At 41.6% G+C, this 18,378-nt stretch overlaps 2 protein-coding genes and 1 pseudogene across 3 annotated transcripts; 2 read left to right on the plus strand and 1 right to left on the minus strand.

The window, feature by feature from the left end:
• Nucleotides 1–4,895: 4,895 nt before the first annotated feature.
• LOC107815613 (uncharacterized) lies at nucleotides 4,896–8,187 on the plus strand. Its single transcript, XM_075244752.1, has 5 exons — nucleotides 4,896–4,944; nucleotides 5,189–5,361; nucleotides 7,281–7,388; nucleotides 7,485–7,587; nucleotides 7,673–8,187. Exons 1-5 carry the CDS (start codon nucleotides 4,896–4,898, stop codon nucleotides 8,185–8,187), a joined length of 948 nt encoding a protein of 315 aa, XP_075100853.1.
• A 2,343-nt stretch (nucleotides 8,188–10,530) lies between these two features.
• Nucleotides 10,531–12,428, plus strand: LOC107831267 (RING-H2 finger protein ATL46-like). Of its 2 annotated transcripts, XM_016659022.2 has the most exons (3): nucleotides 10,531–10,900; nucleotides 10,994–11,057; nucleotides 11,145–12,428. In XM_016659022.2, exon 3 carries the CDS (start codon nucleotides 11,189–11,191, stop codon nucleotides 12,278–12,280), a length of 1,092 nt encoding a protein of 363 aa, XP_016514508.1. In that variant the 5' UTR covers nucleotides 10,531–10,900; nucleotides 10,994–11,057; nucleotides 11,145–11,188; the 3' UTR covers nucleotides 12,281–12,428. The 2 variants fall into 2 exon arrangements, with proteins under 2 accessions (XP_016514508.1, XP_016514506.1); XM_016659020.2 differs by having other exon boundaries at nucleotides 10,532–10,900; nucleotides 10,994–12,428.
• Nucleotides 12,429–12,575: 147 nt separating this feature from the next.
• Nucleotides 12,576–15,265, minus strand: LOC107831266 (UDP-glycosyltransferase 90A1-like; annotated as a pseudogene).
• Between the last annotated feature and the right edge of the window lie 3,113 nt (nucleotides 15,266–18,378).

Below are 18,378 nucleotides of genomic sequence, written 5' to 3' on the forward strand. Positions count from 1 at the left end.
CTATCCAAATTAGTGATCGAGGAAGGTCATGCCGAGATTAATTTTACTTGCCTAATACGGTACTGGAGAAATAAATATATTGGCTATCTGAAAGATGGAAAATTACCGACAGATCCAAAGGAATTAAGGGACCTGCGAACCAAAGTAGCCCGGTTCTCGCTCGACGAAAACGGGACTCTGTACAAAAGAACTTTTGATGGCCCACTAGCAGTATGCCTGGGGCCAGGAGAAACAGATTATGTACTCCAAGAGATTCACAAGGGTACTTGCGAAAATCACTCCGGCGCCGATTCCTTAGTCCGAAAGGTGATCAGGGCAGGCTACTACTGGGACAACATGGAAAAAGACACTAAGGAATTCATCCGAAAGTGCGACAAATGCCAGAGATTTGCCCCTATGATTCACCAACCTGGAGAACAACTACATTCGGTCTTATCGCCATGACCATTCATGAAATGGGGAATGGACATCGTCGGACCTCTACTAACGGCACCAGGTAAAGTTAAATTCTTTTATTTATGACTGACTATTTCTCAAAATGGGTGGAAGTGCAGGCCTTCGAAAAGATTAGATAAAAAGAAGTCATTGACTTCATCTGGGATCACATTATATGCCGATTTGGGATTCCTTCCGAGATAACATGCGACAATGGGAGGCAGTTCATCAGAAGTAAAGTAACACAGTTCCTCGAGGATCACAAAATCAAGAGAATCTTGTCGACGCCATACCATCCATGTGCAAATGGCCAGGCTGAATCCACAAACAAAACCATCATCCAAAACATAAAAAAGAAGTTAGAAAGCTCTAAGGGGAGAGAAATATTTCCCGAAGTGCTATGGGCATACCGAACAACTTCAAAGTCGAGCATAGGGGAAACACCTTTCTCTCTAGTGTATGGCACTGATGCTCTAATACCAGTGGAGGTCGGGGAGCCAAGCGCCAGATTCTGACACACCACTAAGAGCTCGAACAACGAAGCCATGACTACAACCCTCAAACTATTGGATGAAAAGCGAAAAGCCTCGCTCGTCCGAATGGCCGCCCAAAATCAAATGATCGAAAGGTATTATAACAGGAGAACAAACCTCCGACATCTCGGAGTCGGGGACTTGGTCCTAAGGAAAGTCACCCTCAACACCCCAAACCCTAATGAAGGAAAGCTAGGCAAAAATTGGGAAGAACCATACCGCATCTTCGGAGTAATCAACAAAGGGTCCTACAAGCTCGACACCATGGAAGGTGAGCAACTTCCAAGCAATTGGAACATATCAATGATGAAACGATACTACTGCTAAGGTGTCCGATGGAAGATTCTGAAGCACCCTCCAACTCGAAGGCCTTAGGTTTCAAAAGCATATGTTGCACTCTTTTCCTTCGATTGGGTTTTTATCCTAAAAAAGGTTTTACTGGCAAGGTTTTTAACGAGGAAACATCCATATGCTACCTAAGGAAGACTCAACAAGTACTCAAGGCTTCTTTTGAAATCAACCTCGAATACTGGGGGGAATCCCTCAGAAGGTCACCTACTCAAAGAAGCCAAAATACCCCAAATGGGGTCTCGATAGGAAAATAATGTACCGGGCCAAACGGTCGAGTGAACTATATCTGTATAGAACAACTGAGCCCTTAACAGCAAAGGCGTGTATACTTGTACTAAGTAATCAAATAATAGTTCCCAAAAGCATTTTGTGTTTCAAGAAAGCTCGATATTTTTTGCAAAAAAACGGCCCCAAAGCCAAAAAACGTCCCGAATACTCGGGGACTGGCGTCGACAACTCGAAACAATGCGACCCCCGGGTCGGAGCTCCTAAATCGTAAGCCCTCAATAAGGCAACATCAAGATCACAAAACAACTCCAGAGCCAAAAACGTCCCGAACACTCGGGGACTAACGTAAAAAACTCAAGGCCACATGACCTCCGAGTTGGGAACTCCGAAATCGTAAGCCCTCAATGAGGCAATACTAAGTTTACAAGTAATGGCTCCCGAGTCGAGAAATCCTCAATGACTCAGGGACTGCTGTCAATCACCATCTCCATCAATTTATCAAAACCCGAGGCCGTAAGACCACATATGGGCTGTCTCGATCTCGTAAGACCTATATAAGGCAATAACAATATCTGTAAGACCTCAAGCAAGGCATGAACCACACTTGTACCAAGTGACAATATCTGTAAGACCTCAATCAAGGCATGAACCATACTTGTACCAAGTATCCAAAACTGTAAGACATCAAAGGCATGTAAAACTTGTAAGAACTTACAAAAGGCATAAACCCGATCTCAAAGTTAAGGCTATATATCGAACTTGTAAGACCCCTAAAAAGGCATACCCTCGATATAGACGCCGAAACTACTTTACTCGGGACTGAAAGGCTCCGGTCAAACACAAATGACTACGGTCACAAGGTTGTACCAGCCAAACTAACACGATTCCTAGACGCCCGACCGTCGCTATAAAATCACAGGACTTCAATTACTTCGAATACACTTCGAAAAGAACCGGTTAAACAGGCTACCCTTAACATAGGCAAAAAAGTTTCGACCATGTCAGCTCCTAAATACAGGCTTCGAGATACTCAGCCACCGAGCCAAACCTCCCGAGGTGCTCAATCATCGCCATATAACGACTCACAATCGAGGTTTTATTTAAACCGTCGAAGAGTCAGGCAAACATTATTTCAAAAAATCCTTATCGAGGGACAAATAAAGCCTATATTAGAGTTCGCATCAACCCAAGGCGTAAGAGCCATTGTCGCCAACCCACATACAAAAGGTTGCATCAACCTAAAGCATAAGAGCCATTGTCTCCAGCACATACAAAAGGTCATACCGACCCAATGTGTAAGAGCCTAAGGGCCAACTTTAAATTCAAAAACTATAGGGTCGAATGAGCTCGAGTTGAAACCCGATTTGGAGATTGAACACAAAATAGTTAACTAAATATGCCTAAGAGCAAAAGCGTAAGAGCCACTGTCGCCAGCACTAAAATCGAAGGTCGTACCGACCAAACGTGTAAGAGTCACTGTCGCCAGTACTAAAATCGAAGGTCGTACTGACCAAATGTGTGAGATACACTATCGCCAGCACTAAAATCGAAGGTTGCAATGACCCAACGTATAAAAGCCAGGTCTAACCTGAGAACACTCAAGGACTAACTTTCCACCGTTACAAGTCGCTCAGCAATAGCAAAAACCCGAGGGTCTAACCCAAGGTCTAAGATCTCGGATTGATTATCAAAAATAGCACACATTATTCTCAAAAGGAAAAGGAGAAAAGAAGTGATAAAAAACAAAAGGCCATTTATACATATCGCCCGCAGAGTTAAGTTTACAAAGGCTTTTTGAAAACCCATTACAAGGAAGGATCCAAATAGAATCCTAATCTATCGTCGAGCCTACATCTTTGACGGATCCGCCGGAGGTTGTGCCCCAATGGTTCCGGCTACAGTCCTGGGACCTTTAACGACCACTTCCCCTCGAGGGATACCGCCTCCATTCTCATCATCTTCTAAACCACTACCTGGCACATCTCCAAAAGCAAACATGGCAACAACTTTCTCCTCTAGGGTCTTCACCCTCTCACGCTCGGCAGACAAATTGATACCCCCATATGTATATCCTCGAGAGTCTGCCTCCGAGATTCTAACCGAGCATGCTCCACGACTCGAGTCAATTTTAGTTCGGCCTCCTCATGCTCTATCCCATTATGAGCGTTTATTACAACTTCATCCTCTTTGTGCAAAGATATAAGTGCCTCAGCTTTGGTTTTGATCCCGGATAGTGCAATAACTAACTCAGAATAGAGACCTCTATATTCATCACTATCCGTCTCGCATCATAGAGCTGGTGCTCGACTAGAGCTATCTTTTCCTGGAGGTTATCCCTCTCAAAGGTTATTTCTTTTAGGTGCCGTTTGAGTTCGAGGACTTCGAAGTCTCTGGCTCAAAGCTCCTCCCTCAGCAAGACACCTTCCTTCTCAAACTGCACAAATCAGATCAAAGATGCCAAAACGCTAGGATCTGTCAAACATTTAGACAATAGCAAATGGAAACTAGGTAACCTGTTCACCAAGATGAGCCTTCTCACGCTCGTGACGGGTCACCTCAACCTGAAACTGGGCGAAAGTTTGATTATAAAGCGCCCTGGCATGAAGCCATGAAAAAGACAAGTTAGAAAGACAAAGATCAGGACAACATGAAGGATTTGCAAAAACTACCTGCTCACAAATCATGTTCATCTTGCTGAAGATGAGTGAAGCATCGAGCTCAGGAATTCCCTCGGGAGTGGCTAAAGGCCTTTCAAACGCATTTTCATCTCCGATAGGCACCCCCACATCAGAAGTTTCTTCATTCGGGGCATCTTGTGTTCCCTTATGAGGTAAGGTCATTCCTTGAGGAGAATCACTCACGATAATAACACCAGCAGGGTCAATCAGGCTACAAAACCGGGTTCCTCAGAACCACCTACCGAATGCGTCCCAGCTCGAGGGATATTTTGGCCATTGGACGGTTCGGGGACGTCACCCGAAACTCCCTCAGTGGCCTCTCTAGCTCGAAGTTGGACCTCGACGACATCAAGCTCTGGCTCGGGAGCCACTATCTCCACGGCATAAGGGTCGAGCAGGTTTTCCTCTCCATCGGATGCTATCAAGAAATCATTTTCCCCCTCACCTTCAACTCAGGGACTTCCCGCTACTTCTGGAGTTAGAGCTGCCGGGTCGGCCTTAGCTTTTTCCGCCTTGATCTTCTTGGATTCCGAAGGTTCATTCAATGGTTCCCTTTGTCTCTTCTTCCCTTCATCGGGTCCCGAGGTACCCTCTTCACCTAGCGATGTTCCCTTCATCAAGGGGACCTCCCCCAAACCTACATGAATGCAAGAGGTAAGCATATGGAGTAATGACGCTATCAGTAGCAATTCTGATTGAAAGGAATGATTGCAGCAGGAGTAAAGGCTCACCGTGGTCCTTGGATTCCCATCGAGCTTGGGACAGATCACGCCACACTCGCTTGGCATATGGGCAAATCGAGTCCAGCCGGCTGACCCAGCCAGAGAGGTCCGTGACCGCGCACGGGGTAAAATGCTACGGCTTCATCAGCAGAGAAAATTAAGCGCATGGAAAGATGTACCTAAAAAGAAGCAAGGAAATGCTAGATAACGTATCTACTTACGTTCCATGTTTCATTTTTAGGGGAACAACATCCTTTCCACCGGGATCAGGTCCGAAGTCTTTACTCGGACAAAGTGGCTCATCCACCCTCCGTTCCTAACTTCTTCAATGCAAGCAAAGAGGACCCTCAAAACTTGGCAGTGGAGCTTAATCAGACCCCCATGGAAGAGACAAGGGCTTTACATCCTGATCAGGTGATCGAGGGTGAAAGGCATCTCCTCATCATGTTCACATAGTACCTGATCATGTCGACAATGCGCCAGAATGAAGGGTGAATTTGGATGAGGGTCACTTGATATCGTTGGCAGAAGTCGAGAATCACGGGGTCTATCGGAGGCAAGGATGGCCCCACCGGCCCAAGGGTAAATAGGTAAGTATACACACTGAGAAAATCGGCTTTGTATGTTGTTATATCCTCCTCCCAAGAAGGGATCTCCACAAGCACCGCATCCCCCTTACGGTAATCATTCCTCACCCTTTCGACATATGTTATTAAGCTAATATACTGAGACACAGGCTCACGACGCCCCGGCTTCGAATAAGGTCTCTCGACCTTGAAATCGGTTCAGCACGAGGAGGCACTACCGCTTTTCCTTTAGATGGAAGTGAAGAAGAGGGGGTCACGTTCTCCTAAGAAGAAGAGGCGGAAGTTTCGCCATTCCTAAAAGATTTCAGAGGAGAAAGGGAAGTTGCGTTTCGAAGAAAGAACAAAAGTAAAGGTAGAAGGAACCTTTTTGGGGGCTTGGCGGTGCAGTAAGTTATAAAGAACGAGAGGGGAAGTATTTATAGAGGCCCCACACGCGCGTTGAAGAAGGCCAAGAGACAGCCAACTGCTGTAATAAATGCGAAGGCTTTCAAAAGCTGTGTGTACGCCATCTTTTATCACCTTCTGACTGTCGTCGCTACGAAAGTACCGGAGAGGTAGATATTCAAGATCATTTCTTATCACTTTCACTCTAAGAAACGCGTGGACTATCTATATATGGTAAAATTGGAGGGTCCAATTTTCCATCATTATGATGCCTCGCAAGCATATTTCACAGGTTCGAGACTATGGTCGAGGTTCACCCTCGAGGGTTATTGACGCTCGAACTCGAGGCAGCGCAAACCAACAACTATGATGAAAAGTGAGGAGTTCCCAAGGAGCATAACTGGAGCTGACAAAGTCTAGTAAGCTAAGTTCAGACCCGAAACATGACATCAACTAGCTGTCCCATCTCCATATCTTTGTAATAAACGTATTCTGTACTATGTTGATATTTCCCCCCATATATAAAGGGGATCTTTGTCATTTTGTAGTCACCCGTTTCTCAATACGAAACACTCAAGAACATTCTCTCTGCTCTCTAACACATTCTTCCGACCTCTTTACTTGCATTTATTGTTCATATTTATTGTTCTTCATTTATTACTTATTATTAGCCATAAAGAGCCATCATTGATTTATTTATAACCATTATGCTCCATCGACTACCCCTGGAGGGATATTAGACTCGACCCCGAGGCCCCGAATAAGCAAGCTTGAGGCTCCGATCGACCTCCATTCGGTTCGGTTAATGTCTTGTCTTAAGCTCATATCTTGACTCCAAGTACCTCACTTAGCATCTATTGCCCTAACAACTAGCATAAAAATAGATCACGTATTTTTAAAACCACAAAATCAAATTTAATTATTATTACCATTTTTGCGGTAAACAAATACTATAGTGGTAGACTTGATAATGATTCTCTGTCTAAGTGTGAAATTTGTCCATTAGCACGACAAACTAGAGTTCTTTTTCCAACTAGCACTAGCAGAAGTTTACATAGTTTTGATTTGATCCATATGGATGTGTGGGGACCTTATAAGATTGCTACTTACGATGGTATGAAATATTTTCTTACATTAGTTGATGACTTTACCAGATGGACTTGGGTGTTTCTTATGAGACTAAAACTTTGATGTTACTTTCTTGCTCAAAAACTTTATTGCTATGATTAAAACATAGTTTGGGAAGCAAATTAAAGTTTTTAGATCAGACATTGTGAGTGAGTTTTTTAACAATGCATGTAGTGATTTATTTCAAATGCATGTGATTGTCCATCAAAGCTCCTGTCCATGTACTCCCAACAGAATGGAGTTGTGGAAAGGAGACACAGACATATACTTGAAACTGCACGAACAATCAGATTTCAAGGGCACTTACCTATCAGATACCGGGGACATTGCATTGATGCTGCTGTATATATTATCAATAGAATTCCTTCTTCTGTTTTAGCAAACAAGTCACCATATGAATTGCTTCTGAGTAAGACACCTTCTTTAACATATTTGAAGGTTATTGGATGTCTATGTTTTGCTACTAATCTGACAGGCCATGATAAATTTGCACCTAGAGCTGTGAGGTTAGTCTTCCTAGGATATGTTGCACATCAGAAAGGTTAGACTTTTGGATCTGGAGAATAAAGTGTTTTTTATAAGTAGAGATGTAGTGTTCTATGGGGATATATTTCCTTTTCATATAGCAGAAGACTCATCAGAGTCATTATTCTTGGACATAACTCCAGTGCCAAGGCAAGATTTGGATGAAGAAGAAAATACGGTAGTTAGTTCTGTTGATGTAACCAATGTGCCATGCTCATCTAATATAACTCCTAATGCAAACAATGTGCCATGCTCATCTAATATAACTCTTGCTGCAACCAATGTGCCATGCTCACCTACTGTGGCTCCTGCTCTTTTAGATGAACAAAACATTTCATATCCTGTTAAGCATAACAATGTGGAGAGTCTTGGAGATTCTTCTGCTTTGCTTAATGCTGAGGGAATAAGGAAGCCAGCTAGAGTATCTAAGACCCCCATATGGCTTAAGGATTATGTCAGAAATGACAAGAGAAGTACTGCAAGCTGCTGCAGATACCCTATCTCAGAAGTAATTAGATATGAAGCGATTTACTTAAAATACCAAAGCTATTTGGCTAATTTTTTATCTGAGGTGGAACCTACATCATATTTAGAAGCAGTAAAAGGCAAACGATAGATAGAGGCAATGCATGCAGAAATCAAGGCACTAGAGGATAACAAGACTTGGGAATTAGTATATTTGCCACAAGAACAGAAGGCAATAGGATGCAAATGGGTATACAAGATCAAATATAAAGCATCAAGAGAAATTGAAAGATTCAAAGCTCGTTTGGTAGCTAAAGGGTATAATCAGAGAGAAGGTTTGGGCTATCAAAAAACATTTTCACCTGTGGTGAAAATGGTTACTGTTAGAAGTGTGATATCTATTGCAACATCGAGGCAATGGTCTATTCATCAAAGGGATGTATACAATGCTTTTTTGCAAGGGGATCTATCTGTGGAGGTGTATATGAAAATACCTCAAGGCTTAAATGGATCAAAAGATAAATTCAAAGTTTGCAAACTGCTTAAGTCTCTCTATGGACTTAAGCAGGCATCCAGACAATGGAACCTCAAGCTAACATCAGCCTTATTGGATGCTGGTTTTCAGCAGAGTCACTTGGATTATTCCCTATTCATTAAAAGAGCAGCAGATCACATAGTGGTTGTTCTAGTCTCTTATCACTGGTGATAGTCCTGTTATGATCAAACAAGACTAAGGATGATTTGCAAGCCTCATTTAAGATCAAGGACCTAGGGGAACTCAAATACTTCCTAGGCATAGAGTTTGCAAGAAACAATGATGGTATACTGATGCACCAACGCAAATATGCCCTAGAACTCATAGCTGAGTTGGGGTTCTCAGGTTCCAAGCCTGTATCCTGTCCTATAGATACCAATGTGAAGCTTATAACTAATGAATTTGACACTCATACAGGTTCATCTGATGACACATTACTGAGTCATCCAGGACCATATAAGAGACTCTTAGGAAAGCTTCTTTACTTAACTGTCACAAGGCCAGTTATTTCTTTTGCTGTTCAGAGTTTAAGCCAATTCATGCATAGTCCTAAAGTCTCTCGTATGGAAGCTGCACTCAAGGTGGTCAGGTATATCAAGAACAATCTTGGATTGGGAGTTCTCTTGTCTGCTTATTGTTTTGAATCATTATCAGCATTTTGTGATGCAGACCGGGTTGCATGTCCTAACACACGCAAGTTAGTTATAAGTTACTTTGTTAATTTTGGTTCTTCCTTGATATCTTAGAAGTCTAAGAAACAATCCACTATTTCTAGAAGTTCAGCTGAAGCTGAATATTGCAGCCTAGCATCCATTGTTGCGGAGATTGTCTGGATTCTTGGTTTACTCAAGGAGCTGGGAGTGCAACATGATTCTTCTGTGCCTATCTACAGTGATAGTAAATCAACTCTTGCTATTGCTGCCAATCCTGTCTTTCGCGAACGAACAAAGCATATTGATATTGATTGCCATTTCATCCGTGAAAAGATTCAACAAGGCTTGGTTTCAACTCTCTATTGTCCTACGGCAGAGCAAGAAGCTGATATACTTACAAAAGGACTTGGTCGACTTCAACACTCATATTTGCTGTCCAAGCTAGGACTTCTCAAAAATTTTCCCTGACCTAGTTTGAGGGAGGGTGTAAAGTATATAGGTTAACCATAGTTGCTTAATTGTAGTTAGTTAAATTAACTATAGTTAGTGGATTAGTTAATGGATTACAGCTGTCATTAGGTGGTTATTTAGGTGGTTAGTGAGTTAGTTAAAACACTGTAGATGCTTCTTCTTATTTACGCTGTATAGCAATAAACAAAGCTTTGTTCCGATTCTTCATCTTTAATTTCTTCTTCTTAGCTTTGAATGATTGATAAATTCTTCAAAAACTAACTTGACTGTATTGTTCAATTGATCACAAGTTTAGTCGGATTAGCAATACTTGGTAGTGCAAAACTTGTGAACAATTGATTAACCAAAAAACAATTTCTATCCGGTTGAACTTGAGAACACTTTTTGCAAAAATTATGTCTAGTGATTAAGGGAAGTGAAATTTTGTTTGTCCTACAATAATTGCGAACAATTTATATAAAGTAATGACTCATATGATATAATTTGTGAACAAGACAAATTTTACAAATCTAGTTAGACTTGTGTATTAAAATTAAGATCCAAGACTATTTCTTTAAAAATTTCTTAACCAGGTGCAAGAATTGAACTCCAACGTAGAAGTAATCAATTTCTGCAAATCTCCCTGCAAATAAATGGCGGGAAACGTAAAGAAAGCCCATTATTGCCAAAACTAACGCGCGTTATTCTTGGAGCGAGCAAGGATTTGAAACTTATCTTTTTTCCTATTGCTTTCCCTTTTTCTTTTCCACTTTTCCCTTTTAATTTTATCGAGAAATAAAAGGGCAATCAGCCCCATTTCTTTTTGTCATTCTTTACTCTTTTTAAGTCTTTATTTTTGGAGACTAGTTACGACTGTCCCTGCCACCCTTTGGTTCTTCCAAATCTGTCTCTTTCTTTTTCCAGTTCAGAACACCCCCCCCCCCAAATATCTCACCCCCTTGTTCAGAGCACCCACTTTGTCAGTGTATATATATTTATGTATACTTTGCTTAGTCAAGAGCTGTGTTTCAGACACAGAGAGTTAGAGGTGTACATGCTCAAAGATTCAAACTTTCCTTTTGTTTCTTCTGCATAAGAGCTTCTAAGATCTACCTTAGTCTTGAACCCCTCAGGGGTTTTCTGGGGCAAGAAAAGATTCCATTTTCTTTAAAGGGTCTTTGAGTATTCAGTCTTTACTAATGGTAGATATGTGGGAATCCAGTCAGGTAAAAAAATGGCCTTTAACTTTTTCTGTCTGAGTAATTTGTCACCATATTATGTCTGCACAATTCTTGAACTGTGCTTTCATCTGAAAACAGTGGAAAAGTTGCTGCTTTAAGCATCACTAGAACTCGCTGCAGTCTAATGCAACAGCAGTTATTGGTAATGAGATAGTGGAAATAATTAACAAGTTCCAATTTTGGTTTCTTGGAATGTGCTAAGAATCTAAGATGATCTGTTTATTTACAGAAGTTAGAGCACAAAGATTGGATTTTGGGCATACCCATCTGAAAATGTCTTGGATTCAACATAGAAAAGGTGGTGCCTTTGCATATTCCCCTCATCTATCTCCCCCATCTCATTCTTCATTTGGTCCAACTTCTAATCTTCACAAAGAACCAGGCCATTCATCCTCTTCTGGTAACAAAATTAGTCCAGCTGTTCTTATCATTATAGTCATATTAGCTGTTATCTTTTTCATATCAGGTTTTCTCCACTTGCTTGTTAGATTTCTTATCAAGAAACCTTCTTCAGCTTCACCACAAACTAATGGTAACCTTGAAATTTCTACCTCCGAGGCTCTGCAAAGACAGTTGCAGCAGCTTTTCCATCAACATGACTCTGGTTTGGATCAAGCATTTATTGATGCATTACCTGTCTTTGTTTACAAAGAGGTTATGGGTCCTAAAGAACCCTTTGATTGTGCTGTTTGTTTGTGTGAATTCTCTGACAAGGACAAGTTGAGGTTACTGCCAACTTGCAGCCATGCTTTCCACATCAATTGTATAGATACTTGGCTCCTAACAAACTCAACGTGCCCGCTATGTCGAGGAACCCTTTTCGAACCCAGATTCTTATCTGAGAGTCCAATTTCTGATCTTGATGACCCTAAAGAAGATGACAGATGTCGTGTCAATAGAGATCATGGGTTATCTGCTGCTCAGAAAACAATTGATATAGAGGAAAGTGCAGTTGATATAGCAACCTTTCCTGTGAGACTTGGTAAGTTTAGAAAATTGAATGTTGGGGCAGAGGAGGGAGAAGGAGAGACTAGTAGTAGTAATTTGGATGCAAGGAGATGCTATTCATTGGGCTCGTATCAGTATGTGGTTGGTGATTTTAATCTTAAGGTAGACTTGAGCAATGAGCAAAATGCGTGCAATGTGAAGCTTGCCAAGTTGCGCGAACGGTGTGCCAATTTATCAGCCGAAGGGGATGGTGAGGGGAAAAGGATAAGTATTGGAACGAAGACTGATAGTTACTCTTTTTCCAAGATTTGGCTTTGGCCGAAGAAGGGAAAATTTGCAATTTCTTCAGAATGCCAAATGGAGAATCTGCCTCCTAATATGGATTTACCATGTGTTGCAAAAACAGAAGGCAATTAACGGATATTCTGATTTGCTTCTCTTTGTTGATCTTTCTGTTATCTGATGGCATAGAGGTTAGTCCCTTAGTTTGGAATTCTCTGAGATGCTGTATGAACAAAGTGCTAACAAGCTCGACAGTACAGTTGATGGCTTTTGTTTTATTTTTTGTCTCTTGAAGTCCTACAAAATATAGTTCATGTTTTATCTATTGATTCTTGAAATGCTATTACTCTATTTTACGACTCACATGACATTGGTTTGTTTGCTGCATCCTGATAATTTCAGCTGTCAAATTTACTTCATAACAATGTAGTTGAGAAGCATTCATATAGTAATAAGTTTGAGGTGCTATCTAACCCATGAGAGCTAGGATCAGAGTTGATGTACAATATCATTGTCGGTGTTATGAACAACCTTTAAAAATGACCAGAATTGGAATATAGCCCATTTAGAAGTGTCTTGTGCTCGACCACAAAAAGGTCATATTCCCAAAACTATGAAGAAAATACAACGGTCAGAAACAGACGCTTGGGCTGTTGTTCTCCAATCAATATTCTGTAATCTACTATTTCATATTACCTTTCTTTTCTGAACACAGTGAGTGTCAGAGAAGTGAAACTCCACTAGGTTATCTTGATTCCTAGAAAATAAAAGATTCTCTTCTTTTTCCTGAAGCATCTTGATAGTGTTGCTTCGATGGCCTTTATCTGTGGTCTTCAGTTTCTTTTTCTTGTTTTTCATTGGATGAAAGGGGCATGGGGTAGGGGTGTTTGACCACAACCTTTTGTGTTGAGACAGTGGTGGGATCCAAAGCAGTGTGATTACCTTTGCTGAAAATCAGTGGCATCACTTATGGGTAATTTCACTTTATTGAAATATGACCTAGTTAGAAACCATCTCTATTTTTCTTAAAAAATTCCAGAAGTTGTGCTGGTAAGTAACATTAATCACTGTTCCCTTTCCATATGTAGTTGAAGCAAATGGATTCTTGTCTCCTTATGTGGTCTTGGGCAATTTTCACTTCATAAGTTAACTTTTGCGATGAAAGTATTCATGATCAATGCAGTTAGTAACATGAAAAATAGGGCAGTAGCTGTGTACATCAGGTTAATTTGCACTAACTGTGTAAAAATGCATTCAAAATTTCAAGTGGATAGAAGATAAATTCTCTAAATTTTAAATAATCTTCCACCCTGCCTGCCAACTATCCCTACTGAGTGGTTTTTGAAGAAATATACTTGCGCTATTGAGCTTAAATTCTTTAATGATAAGCCTATCAAAAGAAAAAGAAAGTTGTTATCAGATGACACCTAAAAGTGCCTGCAAGAATTGCTACATTATTTTCCAGTGTAGTTCAATTAATATCTTTAGGTGATACTTTATATAAACCAACTAGAAGCCTAGAGTCCTGCACAGCACTACGCATATGATCAGATATCTGATTGAAGACACAAATTTATTTCTTTACAAAGGTAGCATACTCCCACAAGAAAAGCACAAATCAAACCTGTCTTGTTGCAGTTAGTTCAAGAATCAGCTCGTTCAATGCTTGCCAGGATGATCCCCCTTCTTTGACTGCATTAATGGCTGCTTCCCCGATTTCCTTCACTTTCTTCCTTGCCTCTTTACCTTTCTCTCCTTCCATTAATTCCCTTATCGGCTTTTCCAAACCTTCCCACTTCACGAACCCTCTCACTGAACCATCGCATGTCTCGACCCTTAGTGCAATCTTGATTTCCTCCACAACCATCCTTGCATTTAAATGTTTCTCCGCCATCATTGGCCATGCTAGTATTGGCACCTTTGCACATATGCTCTCTACCACCGAGTTCCAGCCGCAGTGGCTTAGAAAACCTCGAACACTCCTGTGGCTCAGGATTTCTCTCTAATCAACCCACTCTGTAACCACCAGTCCCCTGTTTTTCACTCTGTTTTCAAATCCATCATTGACTTCTGCTAGATTTCTCCTGACTACCCACAAAAAGCTCACTTCCGATTTCTCCAAACCAATTGTAATTTCCTTGTATTGTTCAAAAGATACTTGCGCTTGGGTGCCGAATGCCACGTACAAAACTGATTTTCCCTGTTCTAGCATTCCGTCAAGCCATTTGATGTACGAAGGTTTCTCTAAGCTTTCCGATTGTGCTTTTTGTGGCTCGATCGCTGCACAAAATGGTCCAACGCACACTGCTCTTGGACTATATTTACTATTAAAATGGTCCACATAAATAGACTCAAGCTCGTAGAAATTGTTAATAAGTAGAGCATAGCTTTTAGAGTTGGCAATGCTTTGCTCAACAGCAAACTCAAAAAAGAGACCCTTGGGTTCACGCTCTCTGAAGGGTGAATCAAAGTCATTTCTCGTGAGCTTAATCCAGGGGAAATCAGGGACTGGAAAAGGCTCATCATCGGACAATTCTGTCCGAAGAAGTCCACTGGAGGAACGAGACACTGCCATGGAAAAAGTGCTAATTCCATAATAAGAGAGTCTTGGTATACCAAATTTGTTTGCAGAGTCTAAAGTTCATCCGAGGAATCCATCAGTGATCATGAAAGTAACTGACGGAAGAGATTCTAAGGCCTTTTCGAAATTGGGTTTCATGAATTTGGTGGCGCTAGCAAAGGTAGCAAAAAGAGAAATGGAGGGAAGTTTATCAGTACTCTCCACACCTGCGGGAATTCCTTGTATGTTTTCAGGAAAAGGGATGTCGGAGATATTTATGTTTGTGTCGGAAAGGGAATTGGCGAAGAAAGGGCGATTTGCAGGAGTAGTGAAGATGGTGATTGAAATTTTGCGAATGAGTAGAAGGCGAGCAAGATCCAAGATCGGAATAATATGGCCTTTGGACATGAAAGGGAATAGAACAACGTGAATAGAAGAAGCCATTTCTCTACACTCTTCTTGTCTGCCCTTGAGCTTCTTCATGTTTGATGGCTAAAGCCATTTCTCTGCGCACTTTCTGCCACTTCGATTTAAATATTGGGCACAGCCCCTACCTTCCCATCAGCTTAGTATTAAAATAACTTATCTACAGTTTTTATATATATATATATATATGTATATATATTGTTTTGAAGGGTGCATTACCCTTGAATCCGATACCAACGGGTATAACCCCCAAAACAACGTTCTCTTTCAGGTCTTTCAACCAATCGATACTACCCGAAGAGTTGCTTTTGCTAAAACTCGAGCAGTTTCTTGAAAACTTGCTTCAGATATGAAACTGTGTATTGAGAGCAGGGGCAAATCCAGTGCATTAGGTACGGATTCCCGTAAGCCCAATAACTTTTGTCTAACTCCTGTATTCTTATTAAAAAATTAATTAAATGTATAAGACTATTTAGCTTGGAACTCAGTCCGTTAATCTAGTTATTATTGTATATTAACTTGAGATTGCTGCGGGAACCCACAATCTTAAAATACTGGATCCGCCTCTGATTGAGAGATGCTCTTGTTATTTCCAATAAGACGATTCGGTAACATATCGCTTCTTCCAAAGCGAGCCCCATCCATATATATATATATATATATATATATATATATATATATATATATATATATATATATATACATTTTTTGGCTTAAATGCAATTATTTATTACTACATGATCAGATCGCTAGCATTCTTTTGGGAACGGTTTGTAGCTTTGCAACTGGTTTTTTCGCTTGTCTAAACCCAGAAAGAAAAAAAAAGGAAAAAAAGAAGCATGGGCTTGATCAACAAGGCTCTATTATATTGATAAGACATGCAGTTATTAAAATTAAAATATACTTATTCTCTGCCTAAAATATTATCAACTAAATGCTCAAACTATAACCAAGCAACAGAAATTCATGCAATATTTACTATTATAAAGTTATTTAGAAAAAGTAAATCTAAGACTTTAAAGTTTTTTTTTTTTTTTTGGTAAACTGGATATATTAATATATTAAAGACGTTCCTCACAAAATGACATCATTAGTAAGGGAATGTGAGTTCCCTTGAGTAGTAGCATTAACAAAAATGGATCAATATTACAAACCTTGATTTTCTTTTTAAAAAACAGTTCCTAAGATGTCTGCCCACACTGTTTTGTTAGCAAACACAGGAGGAACTGTCAAAAACTGTGTTCTTTCAAAGCTTCCCTTCTTAGCTCCTTCCTTCGCGAGGAGATCCCCCACTTGATTCTGTTCCATGTATCTATGCCCTATGCCAATTGCTCCATCATTGACCTGCAATCATAGATTATGGGATTGTGAGTCAAGTTACCATTTCTTATGTTATGCAACGCCTTCCTGATGATCTTTGGAAGGGCAACGTAAGGCTAAGCAACCGATGTCAGTGCGGTTGCTGTCCGCCAATGAGGTTCTCGCCGCACGCTAGACTAGATTGTCAGTGCCGTGCGGGAAAACCAATGTCGTGAGCAATTGAGGAAGCTGAGAGAGAATTGGGTTTTGAATGCTGATGATGATTTTATTGATGACTGAAAATGATGATTACAATGATGTGGTGTCGAGGGGGAGAGACACCAGAAAATGCTGATTGAAATGTTTGATTGTTTGGTCCCCCTTAATAATGCTTAAAAAAATAAACCAACATTACAAGACTAGTCCTAATAAAACTGTAGAAGCACACTGAAATGAAAATGATGAAAACTAGTCTATGATTACAATGAAAAGGACTTAGATTATTACAAGGAAAAACTAAGTCCGATGACAGCATCTTTGTCTTGCGGGTCTGCGCGCGCGTTGCTGTGGGCGCGCGCGACACTTGATGTGCTGGCCTGAGGCTGGGCACTGGTGCTTGGCATCAGGGTCTGTGCGCGAGGCGCTGCTGGAATGGGCCTACAGCTGGGCGCTGGCGAGGCATCAGGATCTGTGCGCGCGGCATTGTCAGGGCGCGCGACGCTGTTGTCATTGGCCAACCCTTGGACGCTGGCGAGAGGCATCGGTGGGGCGACAGAGGCACATGCGCGCTTGTCACTTGGCGCAGCCAAGACCACGGGGCCGACCATGGCGCTAGGCATTGTGAGGCTTGCTAGGCCGCCATGGGGCGTGGCCAAGGGGTCATGGGGCATGTCTGGAAAGCAGCTCATGACATTCTCCCCCACCTGAGTTGGCGCCGTCCTCGGAGCCTTATGATGATGATGATGATGATGATGATGATGATGATGATGATGTTTCTGATGGTTGTTGGATGGGAGGTCTGCGCCCCTCTGTTCTTTGAGCTTGCTGTTGTAGCGAAGCAATGATTTCATGCGGCTGACATGGAAGACTGGATGGATCTTCCCCCAGGATGGAGTTTTTACCTGGTATGTGGACTTCCCAATGCGTTTTTCAATGGGCAGGGGCCCGATGTATTTTTGTTGCAGGCGAGGGTCATGGGTCCTTTCTGCAAACAAGTACCGCTTTGGGATGCATAGCATTACTTTGTCCCCTGGTTGATGTTGGGCAAAGCAAAGCTTTTGTTCGGTGAACCTTTTTGCCCGCTCTTGGGCCCTGGTGAGATAGCTCCGCACTATCTCCATGTTGCGCTCCCATTCGCTCGAGAAATTGGCAGCTCGAGGAGATTTCGGCATGGTTGATGCATTCACCGTTTGCGGGAGAAGCGGTTGCTGTCCGGTAACAATTTCAAAAGGGCTCTTGTTTGTATGATGGCTCTTTTGAGAATTGAAACACAGTTGAGCAGCATCCAGGAGCTTCACCCAATGCTTCTGTGATCCGGTTGCGAAGTTGCGGAGATATTCCTCCAGCATGTCATCGAACCGGTCTGTCTGGCCATCCGATAGTGGATGGATGTCTGTGTTGTGACTCAATGTTGACCCAAAGCACCTGAAGAGATGGGTCTAAAAGTTGCTAGTGAAGCGTGAGTCGCGCCTACTAACAATGTTTTTGGGCAGGCCCCAATATTTGACAATGTGCGAGAAGAAGAGTCGAGCTGTATCTTCTGCTGAGATGTTTTGCGGGGCTGCTATGAAAGTTGCATAGTCTGAGAACTGATCTATGACAACCATGATGGATGCAAGATTGCCGACTTGGGGCAATCCCGTGATGAATCTGAGGGAAACACTTTCCCATGGTCTCTGAGGGACATGTAATGGCTGCGAGGGTCCCGGTTGTGATGAGTGATCCGACT

Source organism: Nicotiana tabacum, chromosome 3 (assembly GCF_000715075.1).
Source record: "Nicotiana tabacum cultivar K326 chromosome 3, ASM71507v2, whole genome shotgun sequence".
Classification (NCBI taxonomy): Eukaryota; Viridiplantae; Streptophyta; class Magnoliopsida; order Solanales; family Solanaceae; genus Nicotiana; species Nicotiana tabacum.